The 20,515-nt window shown below is 37.9% G+C and overlaps 2 protein-coding genes across 2 annotated transcripts in view; one reads left to right on the forward strand and one right to left on the reverse strand.

Moving 5' to 3' along the window:
• Positions 1-2,081: 2,081 nt before the first annotated feature.
• magt1 (magnesium transporter 1) lies at positions 2,082-12,994 on the reverse strand. The gene is made up of 10 exons (XM_062043681.1): positions 12,838-12,994; positions 11,817-11,986; positions 9,714-9,831; positions 8,798-8,938; positions 7,588-7,728; positions 6,342-6,431; positions 6,212-6,275; positions 3,644-3,718; positions 3,234-3,324; positions 2,082-3,159 (listed from the first exon to the last, which is right to left on the reverse strand). Exons 1-10 carry the CDS (start codon positions 12,916-12,918, stop codon positions 3,144-3,146), a joined length of 987 nt encoding a protein of 328 aa, XP_061899665.1. The 5' UTR covers positions 12,919-12,994; the 3' UTR covers positions 2,082-3,143.
• Positions 12,995-15,073: 2,079 nt separating this feature from the next.
• fbxo38 (F-box protein 38) overlaps positions 15,074-20,515 on the forward strand; it is a 51,016-nt gene continuing 45,574 nt past the window's right edge. Inside the window, exon 1 of the mRNA XM_062045329.1 lies at positions 15,074-15,228. The gene's annotated coding sequence lies outside the window, so the exon portion shown is untranslated. The remainder of the gene's footprint in view (positions 15,229-20,515) is intronic.

The raw sequence follows: 20,515 nt of genomic DNA on the forward strand, positions 1-20,515 counted from the left end.
GTAAATTACATGCATTCAAGTAAAAATAAACCTTTTTTTTTTATTTTTTTTTTACGACATTCTGATAACATTACGATTAATCATGATTAATTAAAATGCGAAAGTTGGATTATTAAAAAAATAACATACTCCTTTGACAGCATGAGTAATTATATCAGTCCTGTCCAACAATTAATCTTCAAATCAGAGTAATCACACTTTTGAATTTTGATTATTCAAGTAAATTACTTGCATGCATTATTTAAATTAACCTAAAAGAATGATACAAAATGTTATATATTTAAATCAGTGGTTCTTAACCTTGTTGGAGGTACCGACCCCCACCAGTTTCATATGCGCATTCACCGAACCCTCCTTTTTTTTTTCAAATTCAAGACAAAGTTATTATATGTTTTTGGTAACACTTTAGTATGGGGAACATATTCTAAGTAACAAAGACTTAATTTAGAGTTTTTTTGGACACTAGGGGAACATATTCTAAGTAACAAAGACTTAAATTAGAGTTATTTGGTTAGGGTTAGGGTTCGGGTTAGGGTTAGGGTGGTAAGAGGGTTAGGGCCAGGGTTAGAGGGTTAGGGTTATAATAAGGTCTTGCCGAATAAGGTATTAATAAGTACTTAATAATGACTAGTTAAGAGCCAATATGTTACTAATTTGCATGTTAATAAGCAACTAATTAATGGTGAATATTTTCCCCATACTAAAGTGTTACCATGTTTTTTTACTGGTGCACAAAATGAACCGTGCATGAACATCACCTTGTTCAAACAAAACCAACACAGTGCATAAAATCACAACAAATTACACACCTGCAAATCAGTCTGACTTTTGCTGTTGCCGTATCCGTAATACGCCGATAGGGAGAAGTTTTTATTTACATGATGAGTCGGGTGTGTTTTGACCTCCGTCGAACCCCTAGGGTTCGATCAAACCCAGGTTAAGAACCACTGACTTAAATAAATATATTTTTATTTTGCTTCAAAATGGACTCTGACTGGACTTTAGATAAAACTGTTAGCATGTTTTAAACAAATAAATGACATATTTAAAAAAAAATTATGTATGACATTCTGACAATACAATTGCATTTGTGTCAAAATATGAACATTTTTCTATTTTTATTTAAGACATGCCTACAAGTAATTTATTGTGATTACCATGAATTGATTTACATGGACCCCGACTTAAACAAGTTGAAAAACGTATTCGGGTGTTACCATTTAGTGGTTAGTTGTACGGAATATGTACTGTACTGTGCAATCTACTAATAAAAGTTTCAATCAATCAATCAACATTTTTGAGGTACTTTTTTTGGTTATAACTTTGGTTGTTACTCCAAATGGCATGATGTTTTAGTTTTTCTTAATGTTTAATTTTACTATCTTTATTTTAAACATTTAAATATATCAACGATGTACTGGGAAACATTTTTAGCCCAATAGTAGCAGGGAGTAGCAAAAGGAAGAAAAGGTCATAAGGGAATTGAGTGTAGAAAATAATTTTGGAGTCAAAAATGCATTCAACTTTTTTTTGCTCATATCTCTTAATCAACTTTATTACTAAATAAAAACTGCCAACATGTGATGTTTTTACAACCCTTTAAATGCCCAGTTGATGCAATTATGTCAGATTTGTTATTTTTCAAAAAATTTGATAAAATGAGTTAACCATGTAGTAAATTTTTAAGGACTGAGGTGCAAAGATCAGGCATAAATATGTGTAAGATTAGTAATAAAATAACATTTGATGCATTGTTACATATTTCTAGGACCTATTTCAAACTTTACCGCAGTTTAGTATCACAGGGAGAAAAAAAAATCCCCTTTGATTACCATTATAACAACAATTTCTAACTGTACAGTCATTACACAATATAACCATGCATTTTCTAATTTCAGGGTTTCATTTTGGAGAAAGAGAGTACACTGTCATATTTACGGTTTGGAATTAGATAGGACTATTTTGGTCAAGTGTTTCTCACAGGACTTCAGGTGGTAGGTGGTGTGTACATAAAGACATGATGACGGCCATGACGCTTTAAGAATGCAATGAGAAGCAAAGCAAATAATTAGGACATCGAACAAAGTTTCGTCTGTTGGTTTATTTATAGCTTGCAAAAATGTTTGTCCTGCACCTGTGGAGACTGGCACTGCAAATAAATGTTTATTAAAAAAAATACAAAAAAATAACCTTGGCTACTGAAATTGTGCTCTTTTGGAATAGAATAGTTAAAAAAAACAAAAAAAACCTATGAGGCACTTAATTACAATTATCTTGCAGAAACTATTTAATCATACATTGAAACCAACATGAACGTATTACACTGCAGTTATACTCAGTATGTGACCATAACATTACTGCTTTATTTGACAGCTGAAAATTCAAAATTTCCTGCATTGCTGACAACTCTTAGATTTGTGTACTGCATACATCATCAGCTGTAGCTAACGACACAATTTATGACATGTAATCCACAACTGTGGATATCATACATGTTTGACAGTACTCAGAGGTACTGTATAAAACATGAGCATGAAGTCATCGCATGCTACTATTGTGTTCATATTTTGGTCAAATCTAGTTTCCAATCATATGTGTAAATCGCACAACATTAAGTCTGTTGTATTTCCAAAAGTATGTTCTTTTTTCTATTCTTTGTTATTTCTTTTGTATACTAAGTAGCCACAGGCCCTGCAATGAGGTGGTGACTTGTCCTGGGATAGGCTCCAGCGCCTAGTGGTAGAAAATGGATGGATGGAAGTAGCCACACATTTTTGAGCAAAGTCTCCTTTTGTGAGAAAAACACCCTACAGAAATTAAGATCAGGTTATAAAATTAGGTCACTTATTTGCCATATTTGTTGATTGCTCCTTCTGTCACACACAAACAAAGAGGACAGCCAAGGTTTTGTGTGTTAATAACCTCACCGCAAACCCCTTTGTGTGTCTCGAAAAGCGCTTTAAAAATCTAAACCATTATTATAATTATTATAAACACATCATCACGCTAACATTTTTGGCTGCATGGTGTAGAAGACAAAACATGTCTTCCAGTACCAACATGACAATATTCTTGTACTAAATAAAGGGCACTTTAGGGACATAAGCTCAGCACTGAGAACAGGAGAGGGAGGTTGATCAGTTCTAAGTCATCAAAAAGCTGGAAAATAAGACATAAGTTTAAGAATATGATTTAAACAAATGTCAGATATTTGAAGTGAAAATGTTACCCACCTGTATGGGTAGCCATGATACTTTGCTCTGAAAATGGACAATAACCAGCTGAAGAAGAGCATCACCAAAGCGATACCTGCGACACACATAACTGACACACATACAATTACAAATATGTAGGATGATAAAAACACTGTTGCTTCAGGAACAACCATGTCAAAATTATATATTTGTTTATCATGGGTTTCATGGGTCATTTATGCTTTATTGCTCAAGGTTTTTACCGTATTTGAATGTTTGTGCTTTTTCATACTTTTTACAGAATTGTTCTAGTTTTGCTAGCTCAGTATGAGTCCAAAAAAAGCAATAAACAAGGGATGTGTGGTCTGAAACATTCAGGAAGTATCCACAGTGTTGTCAACACTGATGCTAATAAATAGATGCTAATGGTCAAAAGAATGTGTACATACTCTTCCTCTTTCCAATGTCGATGTCAGAGCAAGCAGCCTCACACAGCAGCACTATTCCCATGGTAATAGCAGCATCTTATCAGCAGGTCAAGGTCCAAACACTAATCGTAATTCCACAGTCAAACCTCCATCTTCTTTTGTCTTGTTGTATTTACCAGACGTCAGGTCTGGCTCATTAACTATGCAAGTTTTGAGGTGGTGGGCCAGTAAGCGTTTCTTGTCATAGCGTTCTGGGCGGCATTATGCCTTTCTCAAAGAAAAATGTCCTACGCTTGCTTTGTTTTCGTCTGTTCAAACCATTCAAATCACGAAAAGGATAAATGTTTATTCATAGTTCCTCAAGAGGTAATTAAGAAGGGTGAAAGACGATGACAAAAGTGGCACACACTCCAGTCCAAGAAGGCAGAGTCGAAGAAAGCACAAGTTTACATTGATCATTTCGTAAAGGATTGTTTGATATACTTTTCACGTTTACTATTTCCCATTTACTATTATCGTTTACTATTATCTTGATTTTATTTGTATTTTATCTTGTTTTGGAGTTCTTAAAACACATTTTTGCCACAACTGTTTCGTAAGGCACCAACTCAGCGAGTCTAAATAAGAAAAATCGAATGTGAGCAAAACTTAAAATGTTAAGCTTTTACCAAAGGTAACAATCATATATGAAGCTTTCAGTACATACACAACGTTGAGGTCTATAGTTATATTGTAATAAAGATGGGGAAAAACATGCATACTCGTAACGGCGCGTGCAACAACAACAAAGCAACTAACATGGCTGTATACGCATAGGCAAATCATGAAATGCAACCTTAAAGGCCTACTGAAATGAATTGTTTTTTATTTAAACGGGGATAGCAGATCCATTCTATGTGTAATAGTTGATCATTTTGCGATATTGCCATATTTTTGCTGAAAGGATTTAGTAGAGAACGACGACGATAAAGTTTGCAACTTTTGGTCGCTGATAAAAAAAAGCCTTGCCTATACCGGAAGAAGCGTGACGTCAGAGGAGGAAGGGCTGCTCACATTTCCCCATTGTTTACAATGCAGCGAGAGAGATTCGGACCAAGAAAGCGACGATTACCCCATTAATTTGAGCGAGGATGAAATATTTGTGGATGAGGAACTTTAGTGTGAAGGATTACAGTGCAGTGCAGGACCTATCTTTTTTCGCTCTGACTGTAACTTAGGTAGAAGGGTTCATTGGATTCCACACTTTCTCCTTTTTCTATTGTGGATCACGGATTTGTATTTTAAACCACCTCGGATACTATATACTCTTGAAAATGAGAGTCGAGAACGCGAAATGGACATTCACAGTGACTTTTATCTCCACGACAATACATCGGTGAAGCACTTTAGCTACTGAGCTAACGTGATAGCATCGGGCTTAACTGCATATAAAAACAAAACAAATAAGCCCCTGACTGGAAGGATAGACAGAAGATCAACAATACTACCAAACTCTGGACATGTAACTACACGGTTAATGCTTTCCAGCTTGGTGAAGCTTAGCAATGCTGTTGCTAACGATGCCATTGAATCTAACTTAGCTACGGAACCTCGACAGAGCTATGCTAAAAACATTAGCTCTGCACCTACGCCAGCTCTCATCTGCTCAACACGACCCGTGCTCACCTGCGTTCCAGCGATCGACGGTACGACGAAGGACTTCACCCGATCACCGATGCGGCCTGGAGACGGAGGAAGTCAAGGTGAGGTCGGCGGCTAGCGCGTCTGCTATCCATCTCAAAGTCCTCCTGGTTGTGTTGCTGTAGTCCGCCGCTAATACACTGATCCCACCTACAACTTTCTTCTTTGCAGTCTCCATTGTTCATTAAACAAATTGCAAAAGATTCACCAACACAGATGTCCAGAATACTGTGGAATTTTGAGATGAAAACAGAGCTTTTTGTATTGGATTCAATGGGCTCTGAATACTTCCGTTTCATATCGAAACGTTTTCAGCCGGAAGTTTGCCGGGAAATTTAAAATTGCAGTTTATAAGTTAACCCGGCCGTATTGGCATGTGTTGCAATGTTAAGATTTCATCATTGATATATAAACTATCAGACTGCGCGGTCGGTAGTAGTGGGTTTCAGTAGCCCTTTAACCATGCAAAAATGGTGCATATTTATACGGGAGAGTTTTGATTCCAATATCCTTGACCGACCCACACACAAAGAAGTTGTAGGACTCCATGCTATTCAAGTTTCCATCTGTTTTGCTGTGTAGAATGAATCTGGAGCACAACATACTTTGACATGTCTGGCAACGCAACCGACGGAAAATCATTTTTTGATAGAGTATAAGGATCTATTCCATTGCATGATTTGTATTTTTTGCTCGTAATTGCATTTAGCGGTTGCATCTAGGCCCCTTGCGTACTCAGATAGTTCGCAGTCTGTTTTCTGCACAGTCACCATGTTGGTTTGGTGGCCCACCACTTCGTTTACAAATGTCATGTGACTGAATACAACCCATTACAAGACTATACTATCAAACAGAACTTTAGTAGCAAACATCTGTAAAAGTCAAGAGTACAGTATGCACAAAGGATACTGAAAAGTAGTACAATGTGCGTCTCAGCCACAAACTGAGCCTGACTACTGCCATGGATGTAACTCTGGAAAAAAACAAAACAACATAATTAGTTGATGCAGAATTGATACAGGTATAGAGTAAGTCTTACAATTTGGCCAGTGTTAGGGTTCTTGTGTGCATATGGTGGTCCTCTGATGTGGTTCCACATCTGGCCAGAGGTCATGATCAGGACAAAGCACTGAAATCAAAGGAAAAAAACATCAAATAAGAAAGACAGATAATAGGATTTTTACTCCATCTGAGCCTGGATCCCTTTTGAAGGAATCTTTCACGCGAGTACAATCTTTAATCGCGTAAACACCGAGACGCAACTGTGTTAAAGATCAGCTAGGCTCGGCAGCTCACCCGCCATTGCCGATCATTTAAAAAAGGCAAACATCTTTAGCATCAAGCTTGCGCATTTGTTTTAATGCATTTCTTGAATGTTAGAATGTCACAGAGTAGTTATTTTGTATCTCATGTAAGTCTAACTGAATTTTTTTTTTTTTTTTTATGTTAAAAAAAAAATTGAAGTAAAAGTCTCTAAAAAGGCTCCCAAATCGAGACAATCTTTCAGCTAAGTCAGCATGAAGAGACATTATTGCCAGCAGAAAATACTGCTTGTATCAGAGTTCTTACTGTAATAGGATGTTTTAGATGCAGGCCAATATAATTCAGTATATGTTTTATTTCTGTTTGATATTTGATCAGGACAACCTCCAAAGGGGTTGTATTGTTGTGTTGATTCCACATTAACATCCCTAGCCTCGATTGAAATTTAAATGTATTTTTTAAAGGACTATAAAAAAAGAGCAAAGGACTGTACTAAGCGCCAAAATATAAAGTACAGTACATTAGTACCTAAATTCTTTATACGCCTTGCTTAAGGTAAATAAAAATAAAAATATATGTATTCATATAAACAGGACTCTGTTTTTCCTGCACTCTCTCAGTTATTCTGCATGGAAAACTGTTACTATTCTACATGTTAAACTGTATTTATTCTCTATAAAATGTGTTTTTTGTTTATATTGTTGCTGTCTGAAATTAATTAACTGAATTTGGATTATTTCTTTTGAGAAAAATGTTTTCAGTGATTGTACAATTTTGTCTTTGTCAGAACATTTTGAAGGTAGTAATAATACAAACTAAAGTAGTAATTTATGTGTATCACAGAGCTCATAAGAGTAAAAAAATACTCCATTTGCTCAATGTTCACTCTATGAATGAGTAGATCCATAGACACTTCTTCGCTCTACTTGTGGAGGAGTGTGTGTTTGTTTTGCGAATTCAAGTACTGTGAAACATCTTTTTTATGAAGGCGTTGTTCTCTAATGAGCTCTTATGTAGCTTACCAGTGCAGAGAAGGCCCAGACGTTGTTGTTAAAAAGAAACTCTAAATTGTTCCTCCGCAGATATGCCAGTCCTCCAATAACAGCCAGGAGGAAGCCGAGTAGGAGAGGCCCAGCATAGTTCGGAGGACGAATGACTCGTATCTAACAAACAAAGAAGTCAACACTTAAATAAAGACACAAAGTAAACAAGCAGATAAATAGGGCAATAGTTAAGATTGGAATAAAACAAAAAATCACAATTTGGTAAAGTTTTTTTTAGGGACTGTTTGAGTCGGAGGACTTCAACAGGGTGTTTGCAACCCCCACGAGGTCCGCAGTGGTATGTGGTCGTGAAAATTTGGACGATCAGACTTTGAAAAAAATATATATTTAACCTCTACAATTTTCCCCCAAATTCAAATGTCTTTAAATACATGTTATCTAACAGACCTTAGTGTAGTAAGAAGTGAAAGCGTCATCACAACACTACTTACTGTACCTGGCAGGTTTAAAATAAGAACATTTTTTGTATTCATGTCAGCATTTATGACAGGTAACAATTAGCACTCTAATTGCCAGCTAGTGATTAGTGACGCAAGCTGCCAGCTAACTATTAGGCCGCCAGTTATCAACTAGCGATTAGTATGCCAGTTGCCAGCTAGTGATTAAAACAGAATACAGAATACAAAACAACTTAATTGTCATTCCACTTAAAAAGGACGGTAGTTGTCAGCTAGTGATTAAGGCGCTAGTTGTCAGCAATTAACATGTCAGTTGCCAGCTAGTAATTAGTACCCTGTCAGCTAACAATGAAGGCGCTAGTTGCCAGCTAATGATTAGCACGCCAGTAACCGGTTAGGAATTAGGGAGGTAGTTGTTAGCTAGCATTTAACGGAGTAAGCTGCTAGCTTACTGTTAGGGCCTTAATTGTCAGCGAGGGATTGACATGCCAGTTTTCAGCTAGCAATTACAGCGCCAGTTGTCAGCTAGCGCTTAGCAAACTGCCAGCTAACAATTAAGGTGGTAGTTGACAGCTAGCGATTAGCGACTCTAGTTGCCGGCCAGCTATTGATGGCGTCATAGTGTATTATTTGAATAATAGTATTGCACAATAACACCAGTTTAATTCAAAACACAATTTTATGAAATATATACAAGTACTTATCTGAATCAGTTTGAGGGTACTTGGCCTGACAAGGTTGAAACTCCTGATTTAAGGTGTAACAGGTACCTGCACATCAGTCCTGTCTGCTACCCATCTTGCCAGCTGCTCAGCTGCAAAGCCTTTGACCTGAATCTCATAGGTATCAGGCGCGCGGGGTTTTCCTTTGGCAGGGAAGTGGATAAATGTCGGAGCAGAGTTCATATTGAGCTGCAACAAAAACAAATACAGCCTTCAAAAAATGTGCAGAAAAAGGTTCCATTCAAACTGATTTCAAGTTCAAAGTACCCAATATACCTTTGTTGTCACCTTATACAACAAGTTTTTGGTGGGCCTTGTGCGCCAGTAGAGCTTTGTGTGAGAATGTGGCTCACGGCAGCACCACTTGTACGTTGAGGACATTAGAGTGATACGCACTTTTATGTCTCCAAACATCCCAAAAAGTCGCTAGATTTGTCAATAGTCTTTTTTGGAAAAGAAAGTCACTAACAGGAGTTGGAAAGATACTAGATTGAGCGAGAAAGTCGCCAAGTTAACCACATTGCGAAAGATAGAGACGCCAAGATGCACCTTACATTGCTTCTGATTGGTTTACATTGTAGGGACTTTTAATCCAGCAGATGACCAATATGAATCACTAACAGTATCAGTGCAATAACAACACAACTAGCGAGTGTGCCATACACTCACTGTGGCGTCATTTACCCGTCACAATCGGATGGTCGTTTTTACTTTTGTTGTGTTAGTTTACTGTTTACTTTGTTTTTATCAAACAAGTGTATGTAATAAAATAAAACAAGGACCTAATTTAAATATTGTCTTGATATTTGCACACTGTCAGTAGCCCTCACTATAAAACCATTTAAAAAATATACAGTTACATGTGATTGGTATCAGCCGATCTCAGTCATGGCTGATTAGTATTGGTTTAGGGAGCATAAAACGTTAATCGGAACATCCTTCCTTTTAACTTGTCATGTCTCACCATCTGAAAGACGTCTGATCCTTCATCAAAATCCACAGTTGCGAAGAAGACCTTGTTCGTAAACGCAGAGGAGTAACGCCAGGAGTTAGCCAGGACCTGAAACTCTTCATCAGCTTGCCTGAAATGAAAACATGTAAGTTGTGAGCAAAAAGTATTGGGAGTGACATAGTGAGAGTTCAGTGTGTCAACAACTCTGCAGTCTCAATCTTTTAACGTCTGCTACAGTATAATGTTAAGAAAATAATGTTTTTGTGGAGAACAAAGCAACCAAGTTATTGAAGCACAACATTTAGGTTACTCCCAAAACTTTTGACAATGGCTGTAGAAAATAATTTATTTCATTGTGTCTTTCGCAATTGTCCAGCTATGTTAATAATTGTGTAACTAATACATGTAAACTTTATAAGCCATGCTAACAACAACATGAGATCACTTTTAGGGGATTTCCGATACCATATACTGATATCGGTCCATTATCAATATCAGAAAAAAAAACAAAAAACTAAGTATGGAATGATATGTGCTTGCATGTAAAATGTGTGCTATAATCTGTGATAGAAGCAGTCCTGCAGCATGTTTACTTGTGCAAAGCTGGACAGCCAGTTAACATCTAAGTGTCCTCCAATAAGCACACAAGGTTGATCTTTTCTTGCATTTTAGTCAAGTATTTTATAAAAGGTAAACATAGTAGGCAACAGACTACCATGTAAACCTAATATTTGGGTCTAAAACACCACATTTGTCAATATTAACCAGTATCAAATAATTAAAGTTACATATTAGGGCTGCGCAATTAATCAACATCGAATTGACGTTGAGGTTTTAATTACTGCAATTATAAATTGCAAGAAGTGGTGGTTTTATATTTTTTTCTTTCCTGCATTTTACAATTGAATCAAAATTGTTGATCCTTGCATCCTTGGCCTGCTGACCAATCAAAAGTGATTACAGAAAACTGCAATGTGTGTGCTGCAGCCAATGTGCTAATAAACACCAGTTGTATTACTGTACAGTATCTGAAAAAGGTTTTAAGTGTGACAGTGTAAAACAGCTAAAGGAACTTCTCCAGTGAAAGCAGTACGAAGTCTGTCAATTGAACAACAATGACGCTACGACCAAGGAGAGTGTAAGCAAGCATGGGCGTCGTATACGTAAACCCAGATAATTTTGTAAGTAGATTATTGAATTTTGTTCTGTGTGGCAACTTGAGACAAGAAAGTTAATAGACAGTCTAAAAGTGACATGACTTCCCTCACTCATCATTCTAGCAGTTATGTGCATTTAAATGAATAGCATCTAGAAATTGCAAATTGAGTTGCAATTTTAAATTTTAAAATCTAATTTTTTTTTCCTCAAAATTGTGCAACCCTATTTCATGTTACTTACACATACAAAGTCTCAATGGCAGAAGCATTTTAGAAAGTACCTTGTCACAACAAGTCTGCATCATTCAGTTTACTGCATCATAATCTTAAATTATTGAATTATTGTGGCCATAAGGAGTTACCATAACACAATTACCACCCCACTTCAATTTAAACAGCATAAGTCCATTTCAGACGAATAATAATGAATAGGTTGGTGTTTCTCAGCTGCATTCGGGCGGAAGGCGGGGTGCACCCTGGACAAGTCGCCACCTCATCCCAGGGCCAACACAGATAGACAGACAACATTCACACTCACATTCACACACTAGGGCCAGTTTTAGTGTTACCAATCAACTAATGTACAAACTAATGTCTGTTTGACTAATTTCACTTAATGAAACAAACCTTTTTTAACATTCAACACTACAAAATAATAAAGGTATGCATGATTATTTGTGCTGGTATCGTATTGGAATAATTTTGTTTATGGCCAATACATACATGGGTATCGCACAGGAAGTGAAAAGTTATATTGAGACACCCCTATTCACTTTGTTTTGCTTTACCTTCACATACTCTACTGTAGACCTCCTTTCCCTGGAGTAATACACACAATTATTTTTAAAAGAAAATATTGTTCCATGTGCACAAATATTATGTCATGTATGTTATTCGTAGCAGGGTGCATGAAACAAAGCTATGTTCCAAAGGGTACGTTAAGTCTTTTGCTTCTCACTTGCAGATGCCACACTGCCTCTGTGGCTGCAGCGCCGTAAACATGATGACCACCGAGTAATTTCTGGGGGGAGCCTTCACAAAGCGGCGGAACTTATCCCCGTTCATTCTGATGACAGAACGCTTGTTGGTCCACTCCATCATTTGACTCACCCTCTCTGACAGGAGAGTCTAAACAGGACATAGACAGATGTTTAGTCCAAAATTGCTCTTATCTTTCAAATATCATCAGACATATTATAATACAATTCAAAGTAAATAAATTACATTGCTTTTATCTTTCTAATATTATCAGACATATTATAATACAATTCAAAGTAAATACAGTTGGGGTCGGAAAATTATGATTGTTAATGACAGGGCAGAATTGCATGTATCATCTTCATCAGTCTTTTGCTAGAGTATTGATCATCTAATATGTGCTGTGGTGTCAAATCATGTTAAGCTGCCAAAAACGGCACTAAACGATGATTATAGCGAAGTTATTGGGTATTGGGCTTGCCAAGTTAAAATACATTCTGGAACCTTCGGCATCACTTATCATAAGTAATATTAAATAAACGTATAGGTGATTATATATTTTGATCCGACATGCATGATTCTGAGACGATCTCAAATACATTTGAAATTGTGCACCCAAGGTAAACGTTGTATTATCATTCCATGATCTAGGCAAAATAAACGATTGAATAAACAAAGAGAACAAGACATTCATTTGCATGGTGATATCTGACTATCCTGTTTCCATTGGGCTTTGATCGTATTTTCCACGAGCAGCCTAAGTCCAGTCCAATTACAGTACACATGACTGAAAACTCACAACAAAAAGGGGCTTCTAGCAGCGAATAACAAACCCAATATATGAAGAAATAATCGTATTTACACAAATAATCCACATTAGCTTTGATTGAGTTAGCTTAGCAACTGCTGAATACAGGAAGACCGTCATAAAAGTTTAAAAGACCACGAAATTGTCATGTATATTGTCTGAACGTTCCCCACCGAGTACCAATATAAAATACCTCCTTTTTCTTCTGTGCGTCAATAAGGTCATAATGATATATAAAAAGGAGAAAGAGAGAAAACAAAAGTTTCCGAAACATTCTGCAACACTTGTCGACAGTCGGAACCCGGCAGCCTTCTGTCAATTTCCTATTGGTGGATGTTCTGTGAGCTCGACCAATCGTCTGCTTCTTTATCTTCTTCGGTCTCCTGGCAGTTTGCAACCATGGTTTAGAACATCTATACCGCCATCTACTTGTACTACACTGTAAAGCATGCACCAGCAGCTACAGAAGATGCTGATTTTATTGACATAAAATAAAATATATTAAAATAAAATAAAATAAAATAAAATAAAATAACAATTACAATTTTAACACAAATTAATTGTTTACAAAAAATATTCACCTCAGTGAATACGCCCTGAGACAATGCAGGGCTTTTGGAGGGGAAAAATCATATGATTTTTTTGACTTTATTTTACTCTAACAATTGTTTGGAATCGATGGGAATAAGGAAAACATTTATTATGACATTGGCATTGTTACATATTTTCTTAAATTGTTCACAAATACGTTTGTTGATAATAAAGTTTACATTTATTATTTTTTCCTGTGTTTTATTTATAATAATTATGTTTTTAATTTATTTTGTTGATTTATAATAAGTATGATCATGATCAACAAATCAAAATGTAAAACCCCAAATTGCAACATTTTCAATGATATATAACATGTTTAATGTAAAACTATGTACGTGTATTGGCAATACTGTCTCTGTACGGCATTTGCTTAGTATCCCATCGATCTGCCTTCTGCTTGGTTTTAGCCCACAGCTCATGCTCCGTATACATACTGCAGGCTGACGTATGCACTACATTATTTTGTGTCGTTCGAGAATAGGATCTTGCCCCAAGTGGAGGAGTTCAAGTACTTCTGACTCTTGTTCACGAGTGAGGGAAGAGTGAATCGTGAGGTAGACAGGCGGATCGGTGCGGCGTCTTCAGTAATGCGGACGCTGTATCGATCCGTTGTGGTGAAGAAGGAGCTGAGCCGGAAGGTAAAGCTCTCAATTTACCGGTCGATCTACGTTCCCATCCTCACCTATGGTCATGAGCTTTGGGTTATGACTGAAAGGACAAGATCACGGGTACAAGCGGCCGAAATGAGCTTCCTCCGCCGGGTGGCGGGGCTCTCCCTTAGAGATAGGGTGAGAAGCTCTGTCATCTGGGAGGAACTCAAACTAAAGCCGCTGCTCCTCCACATCGAGAGGAGCCAGATGAGGGCATCTAGTCAGGATGCCACCCGAGCGCCTCCCTAGGTAGGTGTTTCGGGTACGTCCGACCGGTAGGAGGCCACAGGGAAGACCCAGGACACGTTGGGAAGACTATGTCTCCCGGCTGGCCTGGGAATGCCTCGGGATCCCCCGGGAGGAGCTGGACGAAATGGCTGCGGAGAGGGAAGTCTGGGCTTCCCTGCTTAGACTGCTGCCCCCGCGACCCGACCTCGGATAAGCATATGGCATCTGTCGTTTCTTCCTGGACAACATGACAAATGTGTGCTTTGTTTTAAAGATGTGCTATTTGGTTTTACACAGTATGAGAAAAAAAATAGAAAACACATTTTACCTTTGCAACCTCATTATACTATTGGCTAAGTTTTATATTCATAAATGTAAGCTTCTCAATACCCGACCTGTTTTTTGTGCCTTTAAAAATTATTAGAACTTTACTTTAAAACGCTTTCTACCTCTAACAACCAAAAAGCTGTGAAAACTATGATGCTTTGCTCCAAATGTGGATTATTTATGGAGCTTGTGTGAGCCTATGGCTTTACACACACACACACACACACACACACACACACACACACACACACACACACACACACACACACACACACACACACACACACACACACACACACACATATATATATTGTATTATTCTTTGGTTGCTTTATTGAGTTTACAACCCCCTGACGCTGTTTTGTTTTGTACTGTTTCTGCACTTGTTTTGATTATTATTATTTCTTTGCTTGTATGTAAATGTTGAATATTATAAATAAAGGTTTTAAAAATTCTAATAAATAAATAAATGCATAAAAAATAAGATACTGTATGGACAGATAACTTATTTTCTCAATGTGGACAAGATATACGTTTAAGGATCAAATCGAAATGTCGATTGGTCAGATGTGTGCCTTTCTCCCTTTTACCCGGACTTGACCGGTGAGGGGCGGGGCCTGTCGAGCCCCACGTGACACACATACAGGAAGTGACAACCGGCCTAGCCCAAGTAGTAGCATGGGAAGATAAGTTGTGCATGAATCCAGCCAGTGGTGATAACAGTATATCTCATGTGTCAAGTATCTCTGATATGCCATTCCACAGAATGGATCAAAACAAAACAGGTATGTCATCAAAACATTTAAATGTGATACAGGTCAACTTTGTTGTATCTGTGTGTACATTTCTTAGCTGCGGGTGTGCTAACTAGTAGTAAGCTAGCTTTGACAAAGACGTGGGCCGATTTGGGGTTCATAACAATAATAACATGACCTGGAACTTCTCCGTGTTGTTCCCTGCATTGTACGTCGACGTTGGCTATGACGTGTATTTCTACCTAATGGTCGCGTCGCTATTGTTGGATAGACTTGGTGAGGCATAGCTCAGCTGTGTTTGGAACGTGTTTACGTGTGGTCTCGCTCTTTCACCGTCGGCTCCAGCCTATCAATGTCAGCATTTAAACAAAAACATCGATGACTTATTTTGTCAAGGCTCCAAACCCTCATCATGTTTATTTACAAGCAGCGACTGTGTCTTCTGTGTTGATTTGAGAAATAACACACATTCTCTTCTCTTATTAATCAGGTATTCATTAGAAATGTCACATTGGTGTCTTTAAAATGAATCCACTGACTTTGACATTCTATATATGTGTTTTCCAATTAATTAAAGGGACTGTTAAAGTCTGCTACCTTTACGCAGATGCACAGAGGGCGCGGTCACTGCAAGCTACTGAATTGCCCAGTCTATTTGCGCACGCACAACAACATGACTGCAAATTGTTAGTTTCTTCTCTGGGACTGATCTTGTGTGTATACACACGCTCCCTACGTCTACGCGTGTACGAGACAGCAGTGAGTAAAAAGCCTTAAGTGCAATGCCACTTTTTGGGGGGAATTATGAAGTGAAGTTAAAGGCCTACTGAAATGAGATTTTCTTATTTAAACGGGGATAGCAGATCCATTCTATGTGTCATACTTGATCATTTCGCGATATTGCCATATTTTTTTGCTGAAAGGATTTAGTAGAGAACATCGTCAATAAAGTTCGCAACTTTTGGTCGCTGATGAAAAAAGCCTTGCCTGTACCGGAAGTAGCGTGACGTCACAGGTTGAAGGGCTCCTCACATCTGCACATTGTTTTCAATCATGGACGCCAGCAGCGTGAGCGATTCGGACTGAGAAAGCGACGATTACCCCATTAATTTGAGCGAGGATGAAAGATTTGTGGATGAGGAAAGTGAAAGTGAAGGATTAGAGAGCAGTGGAAGCGATAGGGAAGATGCTGTGAGAGGCGGGTGGGACCTAATATTCAGCTAGGAATGACTAAAACGGTAAATAAACACAAGACATACTGTATATATACTCTATTAGCCACAACACAACCAGGCTTATATTTAATATGCCACAAATTAATCGCGCATAACAAACACCTCCCCCCTCCCGTCCATATAACCCGCCAATACAACTCAAACACCTGCACAACACACTCAATCCCACAGCCCAAAGTACCGTTTACTTCCGCAAAGTTCATACAGCACATATATTTCCCCAAAGTTATGTACGTGACATGCACAGAGCGGCACGCACGGACGGGCAAGCGATCAAATGTTTGGAAGAAAGCTGCGTACTCACGGTAGCGCGTCTGCTATCCAACTCAAAGTCCTCCTGGTTGTGCTGCTGTAGCCAGCCGCTAATACACCGATCCCACCTACAGCTTTCTTCTTTGCTGTCTTCATTGTCCATTAAACAAATTGCAAAAGATTCACCAACACAGATGTCCAGAATACTGTGGAATTTTGCGATGAAAACAGAGCTGTTTGTATTGGGACACAATGGTGTCCCAATATTTCCGCAAACTCTGTGACGTCATGCACAAACGTCATCATACCGAGACGTTTTCAGCCTGATATTTACCGGGAAATTTAAAATTGCACTTTATAAGTTAACCTGGCCGTATTGGCATGTTAAGATTTCATCATTGATATATAAACTATCAGACTGCATGGTCGGTAGTAGTGGGTTTCAGTAGGCCTTTAATTATATTTATATAGCGCTTTTACATAGTGAAACCCAACTGGTGGCACTGGGAGCTGGTGGGTAAAGTGTCTTGCCCAAGGACACAACGGCAGTGACTAGGATGGCGGAAGCGGGGATCGAACCTGGAACCCTCAAGTTGCTGGCATGGCCACTCTATCAATGAGCTATACCGTCCCACAATTGTGCCTATCTTTGCATTCTATAGATTAAAAAAATGCTCATAAGATTCTGCCAAAAATGGGAGCAGCCCATTTGGCCTCTAAATCACTTTAAAAATGCATTCAAAAACCACCAACGGTACTTCATTTATGGTTTGTAACCTGTGTAATGTGAATGTGAGTGTGAATGTTGTCTGTCTATCTGTGTTGGCCCTGTGATGAGGTGGCGACTTGTCCAGGGTGTACCCCGCCTTCCGCACGAATGCAGCTGAGATAGGCTCCAGCACCCCCCGCTGATACAAGCAGTAGAAAATGGATGGAAATGGAACCTGTATAATAACCAAGCTGTAGCAACATTGTAATTGTAAGAGTGAACACAGAGGAATTGTTTCTTGGTATTGTAACATGACGGCATGCTACGGCTTTAGCTAGACTTAAGCTATATTCTGCGTCAACAGCTGAATGGCTTTTGAGTTTGTAATACACAACACAATGCAATATGACACCAATCTTACTGAGTGACAAAACATGAACAATCATGGTATCTGTAAAGTATTAGCCCACATTTAATGTTTTCTTTTTACACAGCTAGCTCGACAATGTATGTAGTTGTATTAACAAGCATGATGTGGTGCATTTATCATGATCAATATTACTGTGATTTACTTGATGGACATTTGTCCGTTTAATCAAGCTGGCCAGGCACGTTTCCAGTTGATTTTGGGTACAGTGGTGTAAAAAGGTTTGAGTTTGAGTTTATTTCGAACATGCAAACATACAACATGATACATCACAATTTCCAGTTTCTCTTTTCAACATGTTCGAAAAGGAGTAGGAAGAAGCAGAGCTTATTTAATCCTACCCTTTTTCTTTTACATAACAGTTGCTAAAACTTTTGTTCACTTCCTGTTCTCAATTTATTCACAATATACTGCATAAGTAATCACAATAAAAATAAATAAATAAATGATTATTGGTGAAGTAAGTTATATTTCATATGATGAGATGACTAAGATTATTTTGAGACTGGATGAAATAAATTCAGAATGTTTATCATGGTTCTTCTTTGTACTTTGTAAACACTTTAAGTTTGAAGAGTTTCTTGAAGTGGATCATATTAGTACATTGTTTGATTGCTTTGCTTAATCCATTCCATAATTGAATTCCACATACTGATATACTGAAGGTCTTAAGTGTTGTACGTGCATACAAATGTTTTAAATTCCATTTTTCTCTAAGATTATATTTATCCTCTTTTTTTGAGAATAATTGTTGTATATTCTTGGGTAGCAGGTTATAGTTTGCTTTGTGTATAATTTTAGCTGTTTGCAAATTCACTATGTTGTGGAATTTCAGTATTTTTGATTCTATAAATAAAGGGTTTGTATGTTCTCTATATCCAACATTACATATTATTCTAACTGATCTTTTTTGTAACACCGTTAATGAATGAAGTGTACTTTTGTAGTTATTTCCCCATATTTCTACACAATAACTCAGATATGGTAACACTAGCGAGCAGTAGAGTAGTGGTTTCTACCACTGCAGGTTTTGTTAGTGCAAGCAGAATGTCTTCTGTTTTGATGTAGTTTCTTTGAGCAGTGTCTTCCTCGCCACATACAAGAAGCCTCCATCGATAAAAAACATTGTGTGCCTCTCAGTGCACCAGAAGCAAATTTCTGTTGAAAATACTGTAGTTTAGCAAGCTTCACATTTACGCCACCGAGTCATGACGTTCCTAACTCTCTCAGCTCCCGTCTCACCAGTGTTTCAGCCTAACTTCGTGCTCGTCCGTATATTTAGGTTCAAAAGATAAGGTTAGGAATCCTCACTTGTCCAAAAGATTAGCAAACACAAGTTTGTTGCCAGAAGTGGGAACACTCGCCTTTGTAGCCGGAAGTACAAGTGTGTTGTTATGGGCTTGAAATCAATGCGCCCAGGAAAATGAGTTCCTGTAATGCTTAACATGACCAATTAAGGTAAATATTGTACATATTACACATTGTTATGAATATGTCTGTTACTACATTATTTAGACACATACTTACAGCATATATACAGTATATACAATGTTGATGCAGGTTTTTGAAGATGTTTTAAAGAGCTTTGAAGGTTAAACAGGGGACTCCCATTAGTTGCATCTTACATTATGTTTTTTTTTAATCTTTAGAATGCCAAAAAAATACATCTGTGGTTTTGTCTCTGATAATGATTGTGATTGATAGGCAACGTTAAAAAATAAAGTGCAGTTCCCCTTTAACGCCAAAACATGTCTTGGCTTGAAGAGCAACATTTATTCAATATGATTAGTAAATTGGGCAGCACGGTGGTACAGGCGTTAGTGCATGTGCCTCACAATACAAAGGTCCTGGGTTCGGGGTCTTTTTGTGTGGAGTTTGCATGTCCTACCCGTGACTGCGTGGGTTCCCTCCGGGTACTCCGGCTTTCTCCCACCTCCAAAGGTATGCACCTGGGGATAGGTTGATTGGCAACACTAAATTGGCCCTAGTGTGTGAATGTGAGTGTGAATGTTGTCTATCTATCTGTGTTGGTCCTGCGATGAGGTGGCGACTTGTCCAGGGTGTACCCTGCCTTCTGCCTTAGGCTTCAGCACACCCCGCAACCCCGAAAGGGACAAGCGGTAGAAAATGGATGGATGGATGGATTAGTAAATGTGGAAAAATATAGACACTTTAAAAAATACACATGTTCTGTTAAACCACTAATGGTCACATACGTTATATAAATACAATTTCATTGATTGATAAATCCCAATCATATCCTTCTGTCTCTCAGCTGGTGGAAGTTAATAGCCGTCCAATGTTGAGTCTCTCAGTGGTTTCGTTGCACCAAAGGGATGAAAGAAATTAAAATTAAATCACCTTAATCTGTTCTACTTTCACACATAATGTTAGATTGAAAACCAAATCCCTCTTGCATGTTTTCATCCACTTCCACTTATCGATCATTGTATTCAAGGGACATTGTTGTCATGATACAAGCACACATGATAGCAGCATTTAGTACCCTAGGACCCAGATTTAGCCCAATAATTACCACAAGAACAATAGTATGTACATAATGATGAAATAAAATAGTATTTTGATAGAGTATGCTTGACATGCACATTTCCACACAGGCACAAAAAACGCAGAACCGTAAGGCGTATTTTGTAGGGATGCACCATTTTTTTTATACCAATACAGATAATTTTC

Source organism: Entelurus aequoreus, linkage group LG04 (genome assembly GCF_033978785.1).
Source record: "Entelurus aequoreus isolate RoL-2023_Sb linkage group LG04, RoL_Eaeq_v1.1, whole genome shotgun sequence".
Lineage (NCBI taxonomy): Eukaryota > Metazoa > Chordata > Actinopteri > Syngnathiformes > Syngnathidae > Entelurus > Entelurus aequoreus.

What these genes read in the sequence shown, in the direction of transcription:
- magt1 (XM_062043681.1), bottom strand. Translation starts at nt 12,918, where the DNA reads ATGTTTCGGAAACTTTTGTTTTCTCTCTTTCTCCTTTTTATATATCAT. An exon ending in GATCAGACGTCTTTCAGATG is followed by an intron (nt 8,939 to 9,713) that starts GTGAGACATGAC and finishes TTTTTGTTGCAG; the next exon opens with CTCAATATGAACTCTGCTCC. An exon ending in TCTGGGCCTTCTCTGCACTG is followed by an intron (nt 6,432 to 7,587) that starts GTAAGCTACATA and finishes CTTTGATTTCAG; the next exon opens with TGCTTTGTCCTGATCATGAC.